The sequence below is a fragment of the Aptenodytes patagonicus genome, chromosome 1 (genome assembly GCF_965638725.1).
Source record: "Aptenodytes patagonicus chromosome 1, bAptPat1.pri.cur, whole genome shotgun sequence".
Lineage (NCBI taxonomy): Eukaryota > Metazoa > Chordata > Aves > Sphenisciformes > Spheniscidae > Aptenodytes > Aptenodytes patagonicus.
Window position 1 is genome coordinate 88,223,982 of NC_134949.1, and position 21,506 is coordinate 88,245,487.

The window sequence follows — 21,506 nt, forward strand, 5'->3', positions numbered from 1 at the left end:
TTTCTGCAACCTTCGCTGTGCATTTCTGGCCCAGGCCCAAGGTCCTGCTGCCGCTCCAGGCCTGAGCTCCTCTGTGCCAGTTCTGCCCAATCATTTCTGACATACTTCTCACAGACATCTGTTCCAGCCTGCATCCCCGAACTTGGCCCGAGAGTCCTCTACTTTTTGGCCAGGCTTCTTGGTCAAAAGACCAGGAACCTTGGTCTCTGTGAGCCCCAGGTTCTCACGTCCTGCTTGACAATTTCAGTACGCTCCATCTTAGGTTTTTCTTCATAGCCAAATTTTCAAGTTAGTGATAAGAGTGCCTGCCAATACCTCTTGCTGTTTGCCCCCTTGCCCTCCATTTATCTGTGATTACTCTTAAGCGTGAACGATCCAAATGTTAGTTGAAATGCATCAAAACCTGTCTTTGGAACAGGATTTATCTCTGTTTCACATTGATGATGACTTAACCCCATACTAACGACGCTTACTGACCAAGCGGCCTTTCGTTTATAATTTAGTCAGGCTTTGCAAAAGTAATTCAGTCACTTCACTGTTCTAAAAAACTCTAGCTTCTAGTTTTCCGTGACTGTTATTGGTTCCTTTAGAGGAGAAGTTATGGTGAGTCAAAGCTGGCATCCCTCTAGTCCAGCATCACAAAGACCATTACATACTTCAGAAAATTCTGTACAATGAGCAGGCATCTGCCTATCTCTTCTCCCTTAGTTGTTAATTTGGCTGACTTTATGTATCCTCTTACAGAGCAATGCCACGCTGTCTTTAAAAGCACTTGGTTGGAAGCGGCAGGGAACGAAAAGAACTTTCTTTAGGCCTAAGCCTCAGAAAGGTGAAGCCAAAGTCTCCATTCAGGCAGCTGAAGTCCATGTTCTCAGGGGCAGGGTGGCAGACCTGCGGGCCTCTTGCTAAAAGGTGGTGTGGGTTCAGGGAACATGCACAGATTCAAGTGGAGACTGAGCACGCACCTGGAGGAGAACAGTTGGGGGTTATTACATACGTAAACCACAGGTGTAGCAAATCCTTGGCTGAAAGATGTCAGACACTGGAAGAGTGTCGGAGAAAAGCATCTTGTACCCTTTGTCAGCTCTTGGTCCCTAAGCACCAGCTTGGCAAGGGCCCCGTGGGCCACAAGCTCCATCTTCTGCTATTGCAATGGTATTGGATCAGTCCTCAAACTGCGGCGGGAAGGTCGCCAAGCTACGGAAGCTTCTTCCGAGACTTGTCCCCTCACAGCTTGTCTGAAGGCACAGCTTAAAAACCTTCAGTTCCACTGATGCTAGTGCTAGGTTGCTCCTTAACCCCCAATAGTCCTGTCTGCAAACATCTGGCTCTAGTCACAACCCGTATTAAGTCTTCACCTTCCTTGTAGCCACGGCCTTTTGGCTCCCAGGCTGTAATTCGGAACGCCTCTATCTTGTGTATCTACTAATCTATCAGATCTGACACTAAAAACTCTTATTAATGGCCTGCATCACCTTATGAAAGGAAACTGAAGTTCAGCGTAGGTGTGAACCAGTCGCTTGCACCCTACTCACCACCCCGAATGGTGTACGGAGGGACTTCTTGCTCCAGCGCGTTCCTGTCTCCCTTTTTGTCCCGAATTGGAGTCCTTCCTTCTGATCCAGCAGGCTTCTCAAAATCTTTAGAGGGGAAAAAACCCAAACATGTAGCTGTTCTCGGGGCTGCTGCTGGAGCCTAATTTCCCCCAGCAGGCAGCGGAGGCTGGAACGCAGCCGCTTCAGGGACTCGTTCAGGTTCCCTTTTACGCCGTGCCGTGTGGTGGGAGCGGGCCAGCAGCGCCGTACCTTAACTGCAGGGACAGCGCCTTAGCCAGAGCCAACAAACACGCTGCGGAGGTGGGAGTTATGGAGGCGCTCCGCAGCCCCCGCCTGTAACGGCACCGGCTGGGCTCGAAGGGGAAAACGACGGGGCAGGTAACCGTGCTGGGGCCCTGCGGGACCCAAACGGAACGCGGCGGCAGGGCCTCGCTCGGGGCCGGCGGGGACAGCGGGTCCAGCGCCAGGCCGCGGGAGGGGCCCGGCGGCCGCCCAGGCCCTTTCGGGACCGGGAGAGGGGCCGCAGGGCGAAGCCGTGGCGGCCCCGGGCCCGGAGGGACGCGCCCCGCTACTCACCGGGCCCTCCGCAGGGGCGGGGCGCCGCGCGGCTCGCGCATGCTGTGCGGGGGGGGGGGGGGCGGGCTCTGCTCCCATTGGGCGGCCCCAAGGGCGAGCCACAGCAGGGCGGGGCTTGTCCCCTCGGAAGTCCGGAGCGAGGGAGGGGGCGGGGCTCGGCTACATCCCCTTCTTCACAGGGCGCCTCGCTCCGGCAGGGCCGAGGAGTGCTGATTGGCTGCGGAGAAACCCAAGTGCGGTGCTGATTTGCTGCTCGCGGCGAGTTCTGCCTGCATCCACTTCTGATTGGCTGTTGGCTCTAAGGGCGGGGCCCCGTCTCCTATAATTCGGGGGCGCGGCGGCCGTGCCGGCGCGCAGCCGAGAGGGTGCCGGTGCGGAGCTGACTGCAGCGGCGTGCCCGGGGGTCCTGCTCCGGTTTGGCGATGTGAGTGATCCGCCCGACCGTGGGCGGGCTGCGGCGGGCGCGGCGCGGCGTGTGTGGGGGATGGGTGGGTGGAGCGGGAGGGAGGGAACGGGCCCGCGCGGAGCCCGCGTCCTGCCCGGCGGCGCCGAGTGGCGCATTGCAGCAGCCGCAGGCAGGGCTGCCCCCACCGCGCCCCGGGCGGTCCCGCTTCTCTGCCCGGCGCCCGCCGAGGGCCCGCTGCGTGGAGGGGGGGGGGGGGGGGGGGATGATGGGTGTGCGTGCCTGGGCCGTGTACCACCGATGGTGCGCGGGGCCCCGGGCCGCCGCGCCCCCTCCCAGCCGGCGCCAGCCTGGCCGGCGGCCACCGCTGCGCCCAGCCGCCCGGGGGCTGCCGGCCGTCCTCCCCCTCCGGGGCGTACCCGCGCCGCCTCCCCGTCGGTGTGGCCCCGTCCCCCTCCCTCCTCCCGGCGCTTGCGGCACGCTGCGGGCCGCTTCCCGGTCACCTCCGTGCGGCCACGCGGCTGTCACCCCCCTCCCCGGCTCCCGGGAGGCCGCAGCGCCGGGCACGGCTGCACCCGCAAGCCCCCCCCCCCGCCCCGGGGCTGGCCCTCCCCGCTGCCCTCCTGGGCCTGTCCTTGCTCTGGGCTCGCCCGCTCCCGGTCCGGGGGGGGTCCAGGGAGGGCGCGGGCCCTCGGGGCTGCTGCTGACACTGCCCCAGCCAGGGGCACTGGGGTTCAGGTGGATTTTGGGGGGGTGTCCTCTCTCTTGAGTGGCCGACTGGGTTTTCTCTTTGCCCGTATGTGTGTTTCCCTAGGTCTGACCCAGCTCAGCAACCTGCTCCCGGGGCCCCAGAAGGGGGAGCCCCTGGCGGGGGCCCCCCCGGGTCCCTCTCCAATTTGAGCAGTAACCGTCGGCTGCAGCAGACGCAGGCCCAAGTGGAGGAGGTTAGTAGCTCTGCCAACTGTGCTGGCTTCCGTAGGCTGCCTGGACTCTTCTCCCGCTGCTCTGCAGCAGCGATGTTCTTGACAAGCGTCTGTTGCTGAGGGGGTGGATGCTCTTGTCATGCTAATACCAGAAATGCGTTAATGCTCAATACCCAAAGTATGACGGTGGACCTATAAAGAGGTTGGAGGAGAGATGAAATTTTTTTATGTTTAAAAGCTGCTTAATTCCAGGTATGACTTCTGTTAGATTTTTGGTGCCTTGTATCGTGCATCTGTTATGGTAATAAAGCTATGCAGCATCCCGAACAGCTCTTAATCCCTGCCTGCTGCTTCAAGGGAACAGTCTGTGTGCAGGCTCAATGTGTGATGTGTGGGGAACCTTGCCTGACTTTCCAGGGTCAGTGTCTGTAGCGTGGCTGCTGACGTGCAGTAACGCCTTTATGCCTCACTGGGGCAGCAACATGTAGCTCTAAGTTATCTTTGCAGTTACCGGGGAGCGAGCATATGATTACTCTCATGAGGGGGGTGGCTTAGGCTTGCTGGATTTGAGAGCTTTTAAAAACAGGCGAGAATGTTGGGCTGAGGATCTGGTTTAAGTGTACTTGAACTGATACTTTAAGAGGGGGTCTAGAATTTTTTCCCCCACTTCAAAGTAGGCAGCGATTTGGAAGCTGTGTCATATCCTTCTTTGTTTAGGGCTTTCACTTGTTAGTATCTTAGTGTTAGTTATTGGCCAAGTTACTGCTCTTGCTTTTTCAACTCTCTCTACCAATACAACTGCTGCTACTATTCTTCCTTCTGCAGGTGGTTGATATAATGCGTGTAAATGTAGACAAGGTGCTGGAACGAGACCAGAAACTGTCAGAGCTAGATGACCGGGCAGATGCACTTCAGGCTGGTGCCTCACAATTTGAAAGTAGCGCAGCAAAACTCAAAAGGAAGTACTGGTGGAAGAACTGCAAGGTGAGTTTCCTAGTGCCGTGATCTCCTTCATTAGAAGGAAATTGGGCTAGTCGTCTGCTGCGGGGCTTTGAGAGGATAGTTGGGGCTTAATAGCTATTTCACATGCTTAGGATTCTTTCACTGTGGAAAGACTTTGAGGCCTTGGTTGTCCTACCTTCAGGGTCTGGCTTATGTTCCCTGGCTGTCAGGGAAGATGTGAACTTGTCGATCTGTTCTGAGTATTACTCTCTGACAATCTCTCTCTCCAGATGATGATCATGATGGGAGTGATTTGTGCCATTGTGGTGGTGGTGATTGTAAGTAAGTACCGAAAAGCCCAGGATCAAAGGTGAAGAAGCACCAACTCTAGAGTACTTTAAACTCTTCCTTTTTGGTTTGAGATCTGGAGGGTCTTGGTTGCATAAGTGTTAACTTCAGTCCTTGGGGAAGGGAGGTGGTGGTGCTGGAACTCCCACATGTATTGTGGAAATGGTATGCTTTACATGTTAACGAAGGAATTGGGGGTGGCCATCATTGTAGAAATGGGAAATTCTGTCTGCCAGGTCAGGTAAACCTGTAAGTATGAGGGGCATTTACCCTGGAGTGGGTGGGTTGGCAAGTCCCCTTTCCCTAGTGGGGGATTTGGAGGTCTCTGGGGGACCTTTGGTGTAACTTGCCCTTTTGTTCTTTCCTTTTTTTCCTATTGCTTTGTCTCCAGTCTACTTTTTTACTTGAATGTATCTCCTTCAGTCTGCAACCTACTGTCCCCTTGCCTGTCTCTTCTTGCCCCTGAATCTTTCCTTCCCTTCCTTTCCACCTAGCTTCTTCATTGATTTCTTTATTGGTTTTAATTTGTCTTCTGTATAGGACTCTGAAGCGCTCTACTGAACATGGTTAGACTCTTCAACAGCTGCTGCAGCTTTAGGGAGGGTCCTCTGAGTTTAGAGGAAAGGGAAGTAGAGGAGGAGTGGGTAGCTATTGCTCCTGCTCTTCTGCAGGGAATTTTTGTGGTTTATTTTTGGGTGTAAGCTTGTCAAATAGTGCCTGTGTGGACTCTAGCAAAATAAGAATGCCTTAATGCAGTGCCTTTGGGGATGAAGGACTTCAGCGTGTGAGATTCTTTAGTGTTCTGCCTAAAAAGAGTGGCAGCATGACTTAAGCTTTTCATTGAGCTTCTGAAATAAAGGCTAGTTTGTGGTGTTGGTCAGTGACTGTGAGCCATCTGACTGAGCTAGATGTAGTCATCTAGATTTCTCTAGCCATGGAGAGATGAGCATTTAAAGAAACGATTTTATTTGCCTGTCCTTATTTTCAGATGACTTGCTGTCTGAACATGGCCATTTCAGTTATAAAGGAGAGCCTACATGATTACCTCAGTCAAGTGCAACAGACTAAACACAGTTAAGTGAAAGTAGTTTTGTTACTATCTAAAAGGTGTGTGTAGGAGTAAAATCTCCTGCCAGAAGGAACGAAAGAACAACAGTGAGGAGTCTGGTGGGGGGTGTCAAATATTCCTTTCATCTATGCAGACACAAGCCAGGACCCTGTGGCTTTCTACTATCTTGTAGCTTTCCGGAAGACTTTGGGGTAGTGGCAGAGTGGGAGTGGGAATGGGTGTTTTGCTTTTGTGTTACTGAGTTGAATGTCAAAGGAAGTCCACTATATTGCAGATGGATGTGGAGGAGACTGGAGGTATTCCAGATGAGACTGAATGAACCACACAGCTTTCTGATTATGAATACCTGTTCTGTTTCTGCTACCACAAAGCCCTAACTTTCAGCAGGAGTTAGAAAATAATCAGAATGGTTAGCTAGGGATTCAAAGGGAAATGCTGCTCTGGGCATGGGTATTGCAAAGTGACATCAGATGTCCCAGTTTGGCAGCTTAGATCTCTAGAGATCTTGCCTATCAAACTGAAATCCTCCTACTTGCTATGGGTTCTCTTGAATTTAGATCCAAGATGGTCTCTGCTGGAAGTAAACTTGCAGCATGGAATGCTGTGGCTTTCTGTAAGCGATCTCCTTGTTCTTCTCCTTCAAAAATAACAAAAGCCCTGAATTGCTCGAATGTGTTGTCAAACCTGGGGTTAAATGAGCTGCCCTGTTCCTCAGTTTCTGCAGAGTCTTCTGAGGAATGTGCATCTTGTCTTTTTTTACAAGCTGAGCTGTAGCCTGTAATCTAGACTGGAAAGAGGGCACTCCTTTAATTTAGGAAGCTCTACCTCGGTTCTAGAATACACTGGGATCTGTCTAGGCTTAAGATGATGCCAGGAGGTAGGGGAGACCATCACTGGAGTTCCCAGATGGGAGTGAAGTACAAAAGATGGGAGGAGCAGATGTTTTTTCTTTCATTGGGTGTGCTGGGGGGGAAGCCCCTTTCCTCCTCACAGAGCATCTGGGAAGGGGCTAGGTTTTGCATGCTCACTTCCATGCCCCAGCATTTCATTTGCGCTGAGTTCATCTCCCTGCAATTCCATCCCTCTCCACCTTGGGTGAGGGCAGAGATGAAGATCTGGAGTGAAGCAGCCCTCGTCCCCTGAGCACTTCCCTAATTCCCTGTGGAACTGAGATGTGATGGACGGTCAGAAGTGCATCTACTGAAGAGGAGCCAGGGCCTGCTTGTACTACTTACTGCTGTCATTTTAGGGGGTGGGCATACAAGCTTGAGGCCCCCAGACCAGCAATTCTCTTGAACTCTTCTAAACAAGCTTTTGGTGCCCCATTCCTCCTGTTCCTCTGGGGGCTGAGGTCCCCCCTAGGCTGTCTCTTCCATTTCTTTCTCTTAGATGTTGTATGTTGCCTCTTCTGCTCCCTTTCCCCTCCTTTGTGTCTCTATGCATGGGCAAAAAAAAATCACCAAGGCCCTTTGAGTAAAAGCAAGGGACTCTGCTGTCCACAGCATTACAGCCACTCATGCACGTGCAGTTTATTTCCTTCCTCTATAAACACAGCTGTAACCTCCTCTGGCATGTTATAGTAATCAGCTCATGTACTTTAAATGGTCTCTAAGAAACACAATTCACCACCTTACTGAGTCTGTCTGGTCTGTCAGTGGGTGGGGAGGGGTTGGATACCAAACTATTTTTGGAACATCTGGGGTTTTTTGTCACTTCCATACACACACCTGAAGTTCTGGTCCTCAAAGCGGTGGGTGGTCTTCCATTGCAATGATGGTAGTTCCAGTTGTACAGGAACCATGTGCTGGACTGACTATGTGGTAAGTCTGTAACAAGATGTATGGACCAGCAGCTCTGGGGGAAGAGGCTGCCCAATCCAACTCTACTTTTATCCACCAAATGTCCAGCCACTGTGTAGTGCGTAGGGAGGTAGTCCCCTGAATGGGAGGGTGTGTTGCTGGTAGCTCTAGTTCTTTGGGCTGTGCTGCCTTTGGGTTTCAATAACCTATCCTCAGGTCCTTAAACCCAGAAAACAATTCTCCATTGGTGTTGGGACATGTGTTCATGATCCAAATGACCCCCAAGAGTAGGATGCTGTTCACAGTGTATCTATCTTGGAGCATGGCTGGAATAAAGGTAAGCGCCCCCTTGTTTTGCTTCACCGTACACTTGAAACTCATTAAAAAGCAATGATGGAGCTTTGTCCAGTGCGGACTTATTTTAAAATGAGGTACTTGTGCCCTTATATCTCTCCCACTGTTACAAACTTCAGGTTGTACAACAGTACTCCCTGTGGCTTGTGGTTCCCTTATGACCAATCTTTGTCCAGTCTTAAACATCACCAAAATCATACCAGAACAATGTATGGTCAATGGTGAATTTTGGAGCAGTACAGCTAGGCTAATTCTTTCAAAGATGAAAGTCTTCCAGGGAAAGGAGGGTGTCTGGACTGGCTGGTGGATTAAAGCAGCATGTACAGTCTAAACTTCAGCACAGAACAGGCCTGCACAACCTGAATGAGCTAGTCATGCTACAATTCCTGCCAAGTTGTGTGTTGTCCTGTTAGTTCTCAGCCTTGCTCAGGTAGGGGTGTAGGAAAAACTTTTTCTTGGAACAGATGTGTTTCCAGACCGTTGACTACATAGTGTCTTAAGTCCCTAGCCAAACCTAGGGACTTGAGCGCTCACTCTCCAAAGCTGGCCAGCTGCTCTGGAGCACAGAGCTGGGGCTGAACATGCTGCTGAAAGCTGCCCCAGAGTTGTGCCCAACTTGAGTCATCTGCAAGCTTGCAAAAGGAGTTGCATGGGAAAAGAAAAGGTAGGTGTACCATGCTCTGCTGGGAACTCGCCTTCTGAGGTGCTATCCTTTAAAGCATCAGCACTGCTGCTCCTGCAGAGTCTTATCCTGCATGAAACATGGCTTTAAATGTGCACTAAAAGCAAGGCCGAGGCTTTGGCAGAGTAGTTCTTCATATGTCTAATTAGAAATTCAAGCTCTGCATTTAAACATGCAGCTCCCATATCAACTGCTTCATCCTGACACCTTCAGATTTGGTGGAGGAAAAGCCTCAACTATAATGCTCTTAAATGGATATGTCTTAACCCTTCATCTTTCTAGATGCCCTACACCTTGCTCTGGCCTTTCCTGAGGTTTCAATGCACTGATCAAAGTAGGCTGCATGCTTTCATCTTTGGGGTGTTTGTTTTCTTGTCTCAGCTGGAGAGTAACTGAATGATGCTGGGGAAGACAAAAGATTTTCCTTCAGAGTAGGAATGCAGCATCAGCACTTGTTTAATGGACCTAGCTTCCCTGTGAAGTGACAGAGGTCCCTGCTCTTGACGTATCCACTGGGGTTGGAAGCCTTAACTTGGTGAAGAGAGGCAATAATGGAGAAGTACAGAGGTTTTATCTTTGTTCTGACCTCTGAGCAAATAATTACTCTCTGAGAGATGTAACAGAGAGGGATATAGGTTTTACAAAATAGGCAGCTCAGCTGTGTCTTTTGGACACATGAGTTCAGCCCAGTGTTTATTCCAGGTTACCTACAATGCTTCCTCTTGGAAGAAGTAACTGGGTCCCTTCACAAAACTTCCCCTGTTTACAGGCCAAAATAAAGTTGCACTTCAGCCTCCATACTTCTGATAATCTTTGACCTATTTTTTGCCAGAGATAAGAGTTATTCGGAACACCCTTATTTGCTCCCCAGGTTTCTGATATGAACAGTCCCATAACATCCTTTCCTTCAGTGCATAGACCCACTAAATGATTCTTGCAGAGGCCAAAATGACTCTTTTCATGTTCTCTCCTGCCAGGCTTCTTTACCAAAAGCCCTTGTACTATTTTTTAAATAAATTTGCTATAATCTCTAGATACTAAGCTTTTTTTAGTTCATTGCCTTTAAGTATGTACTTGGAAGCTGAAGGTGCTTTCCTCTTTTGTGCTCACAAGACCCCTTTAAATACTGCACATTGGTAAGTATAAAGAACTGCAAGACCGAACACAGCCATCCCTCTGGTGTATTCCTGATCTCTGTGGTTCCCCTCTGTCCTTTCATCAACAGCACTGCTGCCCTTTTCATTTCTTGATGTAGCACATCTCCACCCCTTAGATTTTGTTGAACCTGTCCCAAGAGCCTGGTAACCCTTTCCTCAAATTCTTTCTAGGTTTGACCTCAGTCTGTGCAGACAAACCTTGCACCTATCTGTCCAGCTTCTCCAAGTACTCCAGCAAGCAGAGTTTAGTTCTAAATGTATTGTTTATTTTCTGAAGCGGTGGTTTTCTCATTTTCTAGCTTCTCTAGACACACTTGTGTTGTACTTCCATGCATGTCCTCTGTTACCTTAATTCTTATGGGAAAAAATAGTTTCGGTATCTGTCAAATTGTGACTGTCACACTTTTAAGGAACAAGTTTTCAGCAGATAGCAGGGTATGCCTGCCCACGGCTCTCTGTCCTTGTGTTCCCTGCTTTCTCAACCATCCTGTGCTTAGTTTTCGTCCTTCCTGGAGGGGCTGGCCCATTCTTCCCTTTCTTCCAGTACTTCTTTCCATTTCCCCAGTCTCACTACACTTTAACCTTTCTCAGGGGTTCTTAGATCCTCCAAATTCATCTGATCTCACAGTTGGAACCTTCAGAAATGTCAGTGTCTGTACATTTCCCAGACTGTCTGTATCCCTTTTCTCTGCTAGTACATGACTTCCAAATGCTTAGCCCTCAATCGACTTGCAAATGTCTGCCACCATGGTCCCACAGACACCCTTTATACCCTGTCTCTGTGGGTTGTTCCACATCCCAAAAGAGCTCACCTCTCTTTCCTTGTATTTCAGCAGCACCAAAGAGTTCCACAAATCCTCTGCTATTGTTTTTAAGCTCCTAAACACTCATCCCTCTTTTTTTTCTCTGTAATTTCCCCGTTGTATAAACCTTCCTTTTTCTCATCCTCATTCTTCTCCTTAAGCAGGTGGAACTACCCACTTCTGTGCTGCTTACTCCTGCAAACAAACCACTCTAATACTCCAACTTACCCACAAAAGGATCTTTCTTCTCCTGCACTTCCCTTCCCCCTTCAAGCACTTGCATTCCTACTTCTCTGCCTCCCCCTGCATGACAGATGCTCCCAGTCCAAAAAGACACAACTTGTTTTTTGTCAGTGTCCTATGACCTACAGTTGCTCCTTGCATGTTTCCCATGTCCTCCAAATAACTGTGCTATGCTTCTAACATACCTATGACTACTGAGCATTTACATCCACTCAACTTTCTCCTCTTTTACAAATTCACCTCAGCTCAGACCTTTAATTTGCCTTTTGCTGACCAACAAATTCCTCTAAATGCATGCTTTCTCCCCTTTTCTGTAGCATTTCACATTCATGGTGAAACACTCCATTTTCTGCACTCTCACTCTGGCACCGCTGGACTCACCTCTTGTTTTCAGCCAGACCGAGCTCACTATACATCTGTTGAGCTGATATTTTGTGGTATTGTCAGCCTACAAGAAGTGTAGGGATGTTCCTGGGAGGATCACCTGATTTCTCCCAAGATGGCAATTTTTGCACTGATCCTCAGGACAGGGAGGGCTAGCCTATTTACCAGCTTGTATAACAGCTTCATGTTTCTACAGGCTTTTAACTCTGGATTTACAGCTACCCAGAATGGGGCCATTACTTTGACTTCATCAGTCAAAGCCCATTTTTTTGCATTTTAACACTTTTACAGAAGAGAGAGATGATATGGTGCAAGCATCCCCTAGGGAATCACCTTCTTCTACAGCTATATTTCTTTATGGCGTTGAAGAGAATTTAATGTTTCAAGTAGTTATGTCTCTGATTAATCTTCCTTTAATTACCCACTTAACTATGCATGATGCAGTGGGTCACATCAATTTTATGGTTATCACAAGGTACTGCGTGATGTGAAGAATCGTGTCTTCGGATATTCCGGAAAGATCATGCTCAATGTATGAATCATCGTACGTGTATGATATACAGAGACTGTTTCAAATGTTGCATCTGCTCCTTCTCCTTTCTTGACTTGGAGGTGGTTTTGTGAAGCAAACAGCTTTATGTGTCCAGTGTCAGGTTTTTACTTCATTTAAAAAATCTCCCATAAACACAGAAAGTGGATTTTTTTTTTTATGTCTGTAGAAGTCCTGATTTTTTCCAGTGGGGGCCTCCCGGGGGGGATACATGTTCCCACACCTCTACGTGCCCGTGGTTGTAGGGCTCTCCCTCCTGCCGGGCTGCCCCCCTTGCTGAAGGATATCCCCTGAATTGCTCGCTTCTATTCCCAGCAGAGAGATATCACCTCCTCTTTCAAACAAGGGGCATCAGCTGAGCACTGGGATAAAGTTTGAAAAACCATGAATATTTGTGTAATAAAAGAATATAGTGTTCATGTCTGTGAGGAGAAAGAAAATCACTGTGCTGGGAAGTGAAAAGTGCATTTAGGTAATCAAGGCAAGAGCAGTATGACAAGCATATGTTTAACATCTCAAAGGGAAGAATTAGGCAACAGTTTATATGCTGCAGTAAAATCCTCCAGCTTCCCAAGGGCAGTGCATCTACCTTAATTTTTAAAATATCTGAAGTTTTTCTTTTGTTATGATTAACTAGTTTTTAAATTCAGAAGAGTCTGTTTGCAATGTGATTGGGTACATGGTACCACAGGTCTTTGCCTAAACTATATGCTTAAATTCTGGTATCTGTGTTTGTGTCAGTCAAGTGGATAATCCTGTTTGTTAAGGACATCACCCTTGCTCTCTTGATACCACATAAAGTGCTGTGTAAACACTATTGCAGCAGAAGTCTGAGTATTTGTACTATATTTGCCATAGTATGGCAAGCTTACTGCAAGAAATAAGATGTGTGGTCTTATGTGAAGAACCCCAAATTAGTTCCTGGGAAGAGGACCATCTTTGTCCTGGCCTTGATTGCCTATGTGGCCCATTCCAATAGGCTAAAGCTTTCCCTGGAAGTATCTTAGATTAAAGCCTGCAGCACTTCTGTGCTTCGCAGTCCTCAGCAGAGCCTCTGTGAGTGAACCAGAGAAGGGGTGAGTGGAGCAGAGCAGGCACTGCGTGACCTGCGCTATTCTGAACCTCTTTTGCGGGATCTCATGGCAGCAGAGATACCGTTTGGGATGTTTTTGAGGGTATGCATAGCCACTTTGTTTCCATAGCTCCTATGTAGAGATCAATTTATCCTGAACGCTCTGGCAAATGGTCAAATGGCTGAATATACATGTGTATGGTATATCACAAGGAAGGAGACTGCTATACAGCTAAGATCTACCAGTGCCACACAGGCAGCTTAAAAAGGGAGACCTTATTCTGCCAGGGGTGTTTTGTCCTGACCTGAGAGTGACAGCAAGCATCGACCACCTCTCCAGAATATTGTGTGTAATATAGATTATGCATTGGGATCAGAGCTGGACATTAAGAACTAGGAAACAGCAACCAGTTTCCAACATTAGGGAAAGCTTAACAAAGCTCAGCGTGTTGAGAGACTTGTACCCCAGCTGAGACTCCATTCCTGTCCCTTGTCATACCACAGAGGAGGCCAGTCACGCCTGCCAAACCTCTTTAATTAACGACAGACCAGAACTGTGGCAGCATCCTTGTTGCAGGGAAAAGAAAGCATGCATGCACCATGCATGCACGTGTAAGTGTGCACATGCAAGGAGTGTAAGGAAACTAAGTGGACATCTCCCCCATATATACACTAGATCAACTCTCATCCCTGGTGACCCCCAGAGCAATAGTATTTTATGAGACCGAAGGATTCACCTAGAGTAGTGAAAGGAATGGACCCAGGCCAACCACAGTGCAGTCTTCTGCTATGGTCCAGGTAGAGCACCCCAGAAAGAAGGAAATGCAGGTCCCACAGAGAAAGTGTGCAGCCTTTGCTCCAATTGCCACCCATCCAAACTGTGGAATAAGCCACTGCTTCACTCGTGTCCCACCTCACGTGGTTCCAGGCTGTTGTAAGATGGCAGCATGGTCACTACAGCCTCAACAGTGAAGCGGTGTGGTGCACTGAGACCTGGTGCCTCGTCTTGGAAAGCAGTGTTATCGTGACTGTTTGGAGGGGGTCCCGGTGGAGAGGGCTGCTGCCGGGAATGGAACCAGCGTAAGGCCAAGATAAAGGTGATGGCAATGAAATCCAGAATCAGCTCTGCAAGCTCCATCACAGACAGGACAGAGGATCCAAACCAGAGACTCCACTGGTTCCCAAGCTGGGACAGCAGAGTCACTACCTGCAAGAGACAGAAAGGGCAGTGAGGACAGCCCTTGTTCAAGCCTTTTGCCTCCCTGCCTGCTCCCCCTAGCAGTGCCCCCATGGTGCTGGGGGGTTCCTCCCGCCCTGCCACAGGAAAAGAGACTCAATAGCCAGCAATGCTGTGGGAACAAACAGCTGCCAATATGGAGGGACATCGTGGGGGAATGGGTGGCTAGGGAGGACATGGCAGTAAAGTGTGTACCGTGAAGGCTGGAGACTCCCCATTGGTCTTGTAGTTCCACTCCTCAAAAAAGATATTCACTTTGGCAACTCCATTCCTGTAAATGAAAGATGGGGCTCAGTAACCCCAAATCTGCCATCCCTGCATTTCTTCACCAAGCTTAATTGTCTTCTCTGACCCCTTCTGCCTCCTGTCCTCCTCACACATATACCACCCAGAGGCTTTTCCCCATCTCCGCAGTTCCCTCATTCTGCACAAAATACAATCTTTGGTATTTACAGTGCACTTCTGAGCCTGCACTGTGAAACCCAATGTTTGTGGCATCCTACGTTGGCTAAGTACAAGCTCCTGTGTGGCTCTGCTTCCCACTCTTCCACTAGCCCTTACCGTGACTCCAGACCACACAGCAGCCGCCTGGGGCTCACTATTTTCATACTAGTGGCTGACCCTTTTCAGACTTTTCACTTGGATTCCCAGTCCTTGTTGAAGTCTCAGTTTATCTCTACTCTAACTCAAATCCACTGGCCTTGTCCACGGGTCCCATGCCTAATCTCTTCCCATCAGTGATTTAATCTTAACTCTGACCCCCTGACACACACACTCCACTGGAATGGTTTCTGGTTTGGATGCAACCTCTGTTTAGGGGCTCTCACCTCTTGGATGTGATATTGTATTTGTTCTGTTGTGAAAGCATGTAAAAAACCCAGTCCTGAAATGAAAGTGCAATAAATTGTGTTACATGATCACAGTCACCTCTTGTAGGTTTAGTACCAGTTGAGGAAGGACTACATGGGAGGTCAGAGCGGTGCTGGGGAGCCAGGAAACCCTCTCCTTACCTCTGAGACAGCAGAAGGCCAGCGGGAGTATCCAGCTGACAGCTGGTATTCCGTCATTCTGGAAGACAAGAGGCCGTGTTAGCTGTTGAAGCTGTAGGAGCCACACGGCCAGGTCTCTCAATCCCCAGGCACACCTGGAAACTCCCCCCCATGCTGAAGTTCTGCCCACTTCCCACTGAGCTCCTGCAGAGTCCTCGGGAGCTCACCTCCAAGCCGACATTGATGTTCCTCAGCCATTTTGGCTTCCTGATGGGAGAAATACCATTTCGGGTTGCAGCTCAGCTATTGGCTCAAGCTTTTGCCCTGGTCAGCGAATGCTTTCCAACACTTTTAGGAATAAAGAGTTCCCAGTCTACCTGACCGACGATCAAACTTACTTGCAAGGTTTCCGACATTTGTGGAAACAGCCCAACACGTCAGCTTTGAATTCAGCCAGGAGTTTGTAATAGCAGTAGCCTGAGCAGCAGAGAAAGTAAATCCAGGTAAGCTCACAGTATCTGTATACAAAAGGCGACGTGTGACAGTGAGGGGAATCCAGAGAAGGCTTCCTTCAACAAACTTAGAGGGACTGACCATCCAAGACAAGAGTGTCTTTTGGATGTCCCACAGCAGGAAGCTCATTGCAGACAATGAGGAGATGTACCGGGACATGAGGTGGACCAAACAGGTTCAGGTGGGCATGAGCTTTACTATTCCTCCTGTCCACTTACCCCAGGCTATGTGCTTTGTGTAGTCACAGTACTCTGCTCCAGCAGGTAAGGGATAGAAGTAATACGCACAGCCACAGCGCTCTACCATGTTGAGCTGAAAGCAGGAGCGAATGCAGACCTGGGAGGCATATGAGGTGGAAAAGGCTGAACAAGGGAACCAAACCCACTGCAGCCTGTATCACATCATACTATTAACAAAGCCCACGGACAAGTATGGCTGTCAGGGGACTGAAGCATTTCAGGAAAGTAGGGAAACAAGCTGGCACAGGACCAGTGATAATGAGTTACCTGTTCAGTGTAGCGGGATGAGTACAGATTTTGCACTGGCACGTCTCTGCCATCCTCTGTGCAATCACTGTAACTGCCCCCAAGACGCACAGTCATCTCCTAGAATATCAAACAGTCATTACACAGAATGACTGGCACTTTGCTGTTCTCTTTCTACGCTTCCGTGCCGCACACTGCTTGTCCATCAGTCTCTGCTCTTTATGCTTTCCTCGGGATGCCAGCTCCCCCTGCTTTCCTTCATTTCATTGTTCACTGATAAATTGCAGCCAAATGCTTCTTGTTTAGTCCAGTTTAGTCCAGTAAGCTGCTCTTCTTCCCCTCCCTTCACTCCATGTGATTAATCCCCTCCCTTAAACACACACTGGGTCCATGACAACCCATCTGTATCTATCCACCAAGTTAAACCTCCCCCATAACCTCACATACACAGCTCTTACCCCTGCTCCTTCCTCACCTTTCTCATGCTGATGGAGGTCTCGATACCCGGCCGCACGTTGAAACCCCCATCATCCATGAAGGCTGGCTCATTCTGATCGTGGACCATGACCCTAGCTCCTGTCACCGTGGACAACAGAGGGATGAAATCGTTCTGTTCGGTGCGCACCACCAGAGAGAGACCTGAGGGAATGTCAGAGAGCAAGGGAGGTCATGGCTGGTCATCGTGCAGGACAGGGGAGAGAGCAGAATGGTTAGAAGTGAGTCCGTAAGAGAGAAAGGAAGAGAAACATCAACCAGGGCTGCACCAAAGCTGGGCAGCAATGGAGGGTGGCTGGAGGGAGGCCAGAGACAAAGCTGGAGGCTCCAGGAGAAGCCAGAGAAAACTGGATTTCTTCACTGTGGCTTAGAAAAAGCAGAACTGGGAATTGAGAGAGATTCCATGGAGAGACTTGGAGCCGGATGGAAGAAAAGCCTGAAGATTGGGCCTAGAGAGGTTTCAGGGGCGTTGGGAACACAAACAGGTCAGTTGCTGGAAACAGGAAAATGGGGAAGGAGGTGGTGAAGACCAGGCTCTCAGGAGCACAGCACTACAGCTCAACAGGGGACTTCAGGAAGGGCCACCACAAGTCCAGAGGGAGCAACGAACATAAGGATCAGGCACTGATGGGAGAGAGAGAGTTCAGTGGGGCAGCAGCGAGGGACAGCCATGTCCATGAGACAGCCATCTCCACATGGGTGAAAACAGAGCTTGGGCAAGACAGAGCAGGGCTGAAATCTGCCACCACCAGCGTTAAGCACAGCAGGATGCCTGTAACTCCTGGGGAAAACAGAGCTGAGCTGTTCTCCTTACTCACCAGAGTGCCTCTCACCCACCGTTATTGATCCCAGGCAGCGAGGATGTCCACAGGCTGCTGCTGTTGTCGTTAAAGGTATAGCAGTTCCCATATAAGGGATGGTGGAAGTGTGTATAATTCCTGAGAGGGGAACAGAAACATTCACACGGGGTGAGAAGGGCTGCGAGACCAAGGGGAAGTGCTTTCTGAAAGGAACAACTCTTGTTTTCCACCTGCAGGGAGAGGGGCTTACAGCAGATGGGCAGTATTTGTTATGTAAACTCGCCCGAACGGGGAAAAGCAATTAAAATGTGCTGTAAAAAATGTCCTGGGAGCTGGACAGGTTTTTACACCAGGTTTTTCATACCGCTAACTCCTGAGAGCCCAAATGGGTTTTAGCAGTACTAGCAATTACTGTATTATCTTCCTAATATTGACAAAACTCTTAGCTCTTCCTATGCCTTTTCCTCCCTTGCTGATGGGTTTCATTCCACTACCTCTTTGGGGCTTTTTGACCAATAATGGCAGGAGAGAAGTAGGATATTTTTTTACTGTCTTTTTGTAACAACTCTCTCTTCTCCTCCTCCTGTATGTGGGCTGATATGTCCCACTTTACCACTGTAGAGAGTAGAATAAAGAGACTTCTACACTGTACATCTGTACCCACTTTGGGGTTTGTACCAGGATAACTATTTCACTTGTGTGAAACCCAGGAAAAGGAGAAACCATCCCCTGAGGTCCATAGTTTCAGGTCACAGAAACTGTGACCCTGGTGAGCACAACCCACAGGAAAGACTCAAGAAACATCATTCGAGACAATGGGAACTGAACAAGGAACGATCCCACCTTGGGAAAGAGGTTCTCTAATGTGGGTTTCTTGATTCCCCTTGGACCCAGGCGTTTTAGGGGTGTTTTCAGGAAGACTTGGTGGGATGTTTCCACCACTTACGCCTTGTCACATGTTGCTTCATTGAAGCGGCAAGCATAGATGAAATTCTCAAAGTCAGACTCATCCAGGGCTTTCGCATCAGGCATCTGCGCCAGGATATTGATATAGTGAAAGCTGTACCATTCCCGCACGGCATCCACCCCTGAAGAGTACGCCTGATGGAAACAGTCCTTGTTGTTTTCACTGCACTGTTAAGAAGAGAAGGAGAAAACCAGCCATGTCAGGGAAGTCTTGTCCAGGAGGCAAGGCTGTGGCTGTGGATTAGCTGTGCTCCCTCAGCATGGGCAGAAGATGAAGCTGAGGGAGTGGAAGAGCTTTGCAGGGCTCCTGCGCTCGACCGAAAGGCGATCAGCAGGATGGGGAAAAGCAAAACCAGCGCAGCTCCTCCATGGAAGGGAAACACCAGGTGAATGAGCATGGCTGAGTAAACCCCAGGAGGCAGCAAGTCGCAGTGAGGCGTGCAGGGTGATCTACAGCACATAAATTCTACCGTGGTATAAAACCAGAAGCTTTAAATTCTTGTGTGGGGAGCCCTTCCTTCAGGGTATGTCCAGAAAAACTGTGGGAACTCCAGTTAACTGGCAAGTGATTAGTGTCAGTCTTTCAGTGTCTTTTTAAATGCAAACACAGATACCCTAGGGCGAAGAAGCTGCTACCTAGGAGCAAATGCGACCATGACCACATTTCACGTGGCCCACAGCCATCCAGTACTTTCCCCTTTGCTGTTATTGGGCAACATTGCAGCTGATGTTAATAAATGGCTCTCCAAAGGCAACTGCAAGGCTGATGTAGCCTTCAGGAAGGACAAGGTTTCCCTGCCCTACCTAGGAAAAGATGGGCGCTGACGTGGACAAGTCTTCTGGGGCCCCCATGGACAGGGACAGGACTTGGGGAGCAGGACTGCATTGGGCAAAGGATTCAGCTCTACCTTTATCTGTCATTAGCAAAAGCCAGTGCAGCTTAATCAGACTTCTATGTAGGGAAGGGCACGGCCAAGGGTTTAACAAGACAGAAGTAGCTAGGCAGAGACCGGAGTGCGTAGGACACAGGATATCTAGGGATCTCACCAAAACAAAGCCAATTTTCCAGTCGTTCTTGTCCACTGAGGGACTGTTCTCTGGCAAGTTGACTAAGTTATCCCGCTTCTGCCTTCGCAGTGGATGGCGCTGGACATGATGGAGCAGGCTCCTTGAGCTACGCTTTCGCGTGGACAGCGTAGACCAGTCACTTCGTGCCAGAGACATGTTGTAGTCATAAAGGTCTAGCAGTGTCTGATGGGTGATTTGGTCCAGCTCATCCAGCTTCTTTCGGATGGCGCTGTATCTATATGGGGGGGCGGGGGGGAGAGAGGAGCCTGCAGGTTTAGGCCTGGATGCACATAAACAGCTTTAGATAAGACATGCGGCAAAGTTTGCTGGGGTGATTCTGGACATTCCTGCCACCAGCTGCAAATTCAACCCCTTGCTGGAGGCCTCCATCCTTGTAGAAGAGAAGTAAATGCATCTGCTTTTGCCCTGTGGCAGTTTACAGTGCAGCCTGCTAACATACTGCCTAAACTAACATGGCTTACTGTGAATGCCCTGCAGCAGCAAAGGCCTGTGAAAAGTGTCCTTTCCACCGGCACTGCTACAGAAGGGGACAGTCAAGGACCATGAGGAGGACAAGAGTACATGCTTTTATCCTACACCCGCAGAAGTCAAGGCAGTCGACAGCCCTAGGAGTCTATTTCTTACCTGTATGGATTGAGGGTGCACAGCGTCACGGCTGGGAAAGTCAGCCTGTCGGAGTTGAGGTTGAGGTTGAGGTTGACAGGGTAGCTGAAGTACTCCCTGTAGAGGATCCCAAACTGCCAGTACATTAAGCCGAAGGTGAGAAAGAAGAGAACGGACCAGAAGGCTGTCTTCATCTTATTCTTTTTGGAGCACACCAGGCGGATAGCCCCATGGATGGTCGTGTTGCTGCAGAAGAACTGGAACAGCTCCTGGTAGGAACCGTAGAATTCGATGAGACCCTCCTGCTCCTCTTCTTTCTGCTGCTGCTCCTCTTGCTTACATTGCCTTGTTTTCTCCCCTTCTGGCATCTTCCCTGTCTTCACAGACCCAGCCTACAGCACAAACTCAGAATTAGGGGGTAGCCCTGCAAGACCATGGCTTTGGGAAGCCGTGCCCGGTGCAAAACCTGGCTCTGCATCGCCGTCTTCCCCAAACCTTGGTGCTTTCACCCCCTCCTCCCTGACCCCCATCCCAGGCTGCAGATCCCCAGCCCTCCATGCACACCCGCGCCCCCCCCCCCCCCCAGTCCTCCCCTCCCACAAGTGACACGGGGGCAGATCCTCCCCCACCAAACAGCTCCCGCGTCCCTCCCGCTGCCCCCCTACACCTGCGCCCCCGGCCCGGCCCCCTCCCGCCCGCCCCGCCGGGGCCGCGGGACTGACGCGAGGCGCCGTGCCCACGGCGGGCGGCGGCTGCTCGGTCCGGGGCCGGGGCCGGGGCCGGTGCGCTCTCCCTGAGCGCTGCCTCCCGGCGCTGCCGGCTCTCCCGCAGCCTCCCCGGCTGGGCTGGGACCGGTTCCTTTCCAGTTCGAGCCAGCACCCCGCCCGGCTCCTGCCCTGCCAGCCTCTCCCCGCCCGCCCCTCCTTCCTGCTCCTGCTCCTTCTCCTGCCCCTGCCCCTTCCCCCCGGGCGCCGCTCCCGGGGAAGAAAAGCCTCTTTAAACTCTCAAGTGTCCGCGGCCGGGCAGAGGCGGCCGAGGGACCGGGGACGCGCCGGGGCGGTGACCTTGGCGGTGCCGGCGGGGGTCAAGGCCCGGCCGCCGCGCTCCCGGCGGGCAGCGAGACCCCCCCCGGCCCTCCCCGAAGGGAGCCCTGCCCCGGCCAGGTACGGCTGCGGAACAGCCTGTCCCTCCTTCTCCTCCTCCTCCCACCCCCCGCCCGGCGGGGACGCGGCGTCCAGCGAGCAGAGGTGATGCAGAAAGAAAGTTGGCAGCGCTTGTCCCAAGGGCAGCGGGCAGCCGGGGGCAGCGCCGGCCGGCCGGGTCCCGGCCCTCACCTCCCGGGGGCGGCAGGACCCCGCCCTGCACACGGATGGGGTGCACACACCCCGGCGGTGAGGGCTCGAACGTGGCTTTGATGGCCAAATTTTGCTTTTCAAGGGCAAAGCCGAGGTAGATGGGGAGAGTTTTG

The 21,506-nt window shown here is 50.7% G+C and overlaps 2 protein-coding genes across 3 annotated transcripts; one reads left to right on the top strand and one right to left on the bottom strand.

Annotated features, from left to right (window-relative positions):
* The first annotated feature begins 2,473 nt into the window (after window positions 1-2,473).
* On the top strand, window positions 2,474-7,450 carry VAMP1 (vesicle associated membrane protein 1). The gene is made up of 5 exons (XM_076347887.1): window positions 2,474-2,556; window positions 3,350-3,479; window positions 4,284-4,442; window positions 4,691-4,742; window positions 5,140-7,450. Coding segments are annotated over exons 1-5 (360 nt in total). The 5' UTR covers window positions 2,474-2,554; the 3' UTR covers window positions 5,157-7,450.
* Window positions 7,451-13,375: 5,925 nt separating this feature from the next.
* On the bottom strand, window positions 13,376-21,164 carry SCNN1A (sodium channel epithelial 1 subunit alpha). 2 transcript variants are annotated; one of them, XM_076347554.1, is made up of 13 exons: window positions 21,103-21,164; window positions 20,060-20,430; window positions 19,394-19,649; window positions 18,327-18,514; window positions 17,418-17,518; window positions 16,561-16,724; window positions 16,107-16,205; window positions 15,819-15,936; window positions 15,486-15,564; window positions 15,109-15,166; window positions 14,926-14,981; window positions 14,294-14,369; window positions 13,376-14,068 (listed from the first exon to the last, which is right to left on the bottom strand). In XM_076347554.1, exons 2-13 carry the CDS (start codon window positions 20,404-20,406, stop codon window positions 13,760-13,762), a joined length of 1,851 nt encoding a protein of 616 aa, XP_076203669.1. In that variant the 5' UTR covers window positions 20,407-20,430; window positions 21,103-21,164; the 3' UTR covers window positions 13,376-13,759. The 2 variants fall into 2 exon arrangements, with proteins under 2 accessions (XP_076203669.1, XP_076203660.1); XM_076347545.1 differs by lacking the exon at window positions 21,103-21,164 and adding an exon at window positions 20,761-20,819.
* Window positions 21,165-21,506: the final 342 nt, after the last annotated feature.

Excerpts from the sequence above, each read along its gene's own strand:
- VAMP1 (XM_076347887.1), top strand. Across the intron at positions 3,480-4,283 it reads CGCAGGCCCAAGTGGAGGAG|GTGGTTGATATAATGCGTGT; the intron begins GTTAGTAGCTCT and ends TTCCTTCTGCAG. Across the intron at positions 4,443-4,690 it reads ACTGGTGGAAGAACTGCAAG|ATGATGATCATGATGGGAGT; the intron begins GTGAGTTTCCTA and ends CTCTCTCTCCAG.
- SCNN1A (XM_076347554.1), bottom strand. The coding sequence starts at position 20,406 with ATGCCAGAAGGGGAGAAAACAAGGCAATGTAAGCAAGAGGAGCAGCAG. Across the intron at positions 19,650-20,059 it reads TGCACCCTCAATCCATACAG|ATACAGCGCCATCCGAAAGA; the intron begins GTAAGAAATAGA and ends CCCCCCATATAG. Across the intron at positions 16,725-17,417 it reads GCTGCCTGGGATCAATAACG|GTCTCTCTCTGGTGGTGCGC; the intron begins GTGGGTGAGAGG and ends ACATTCCCTCAG.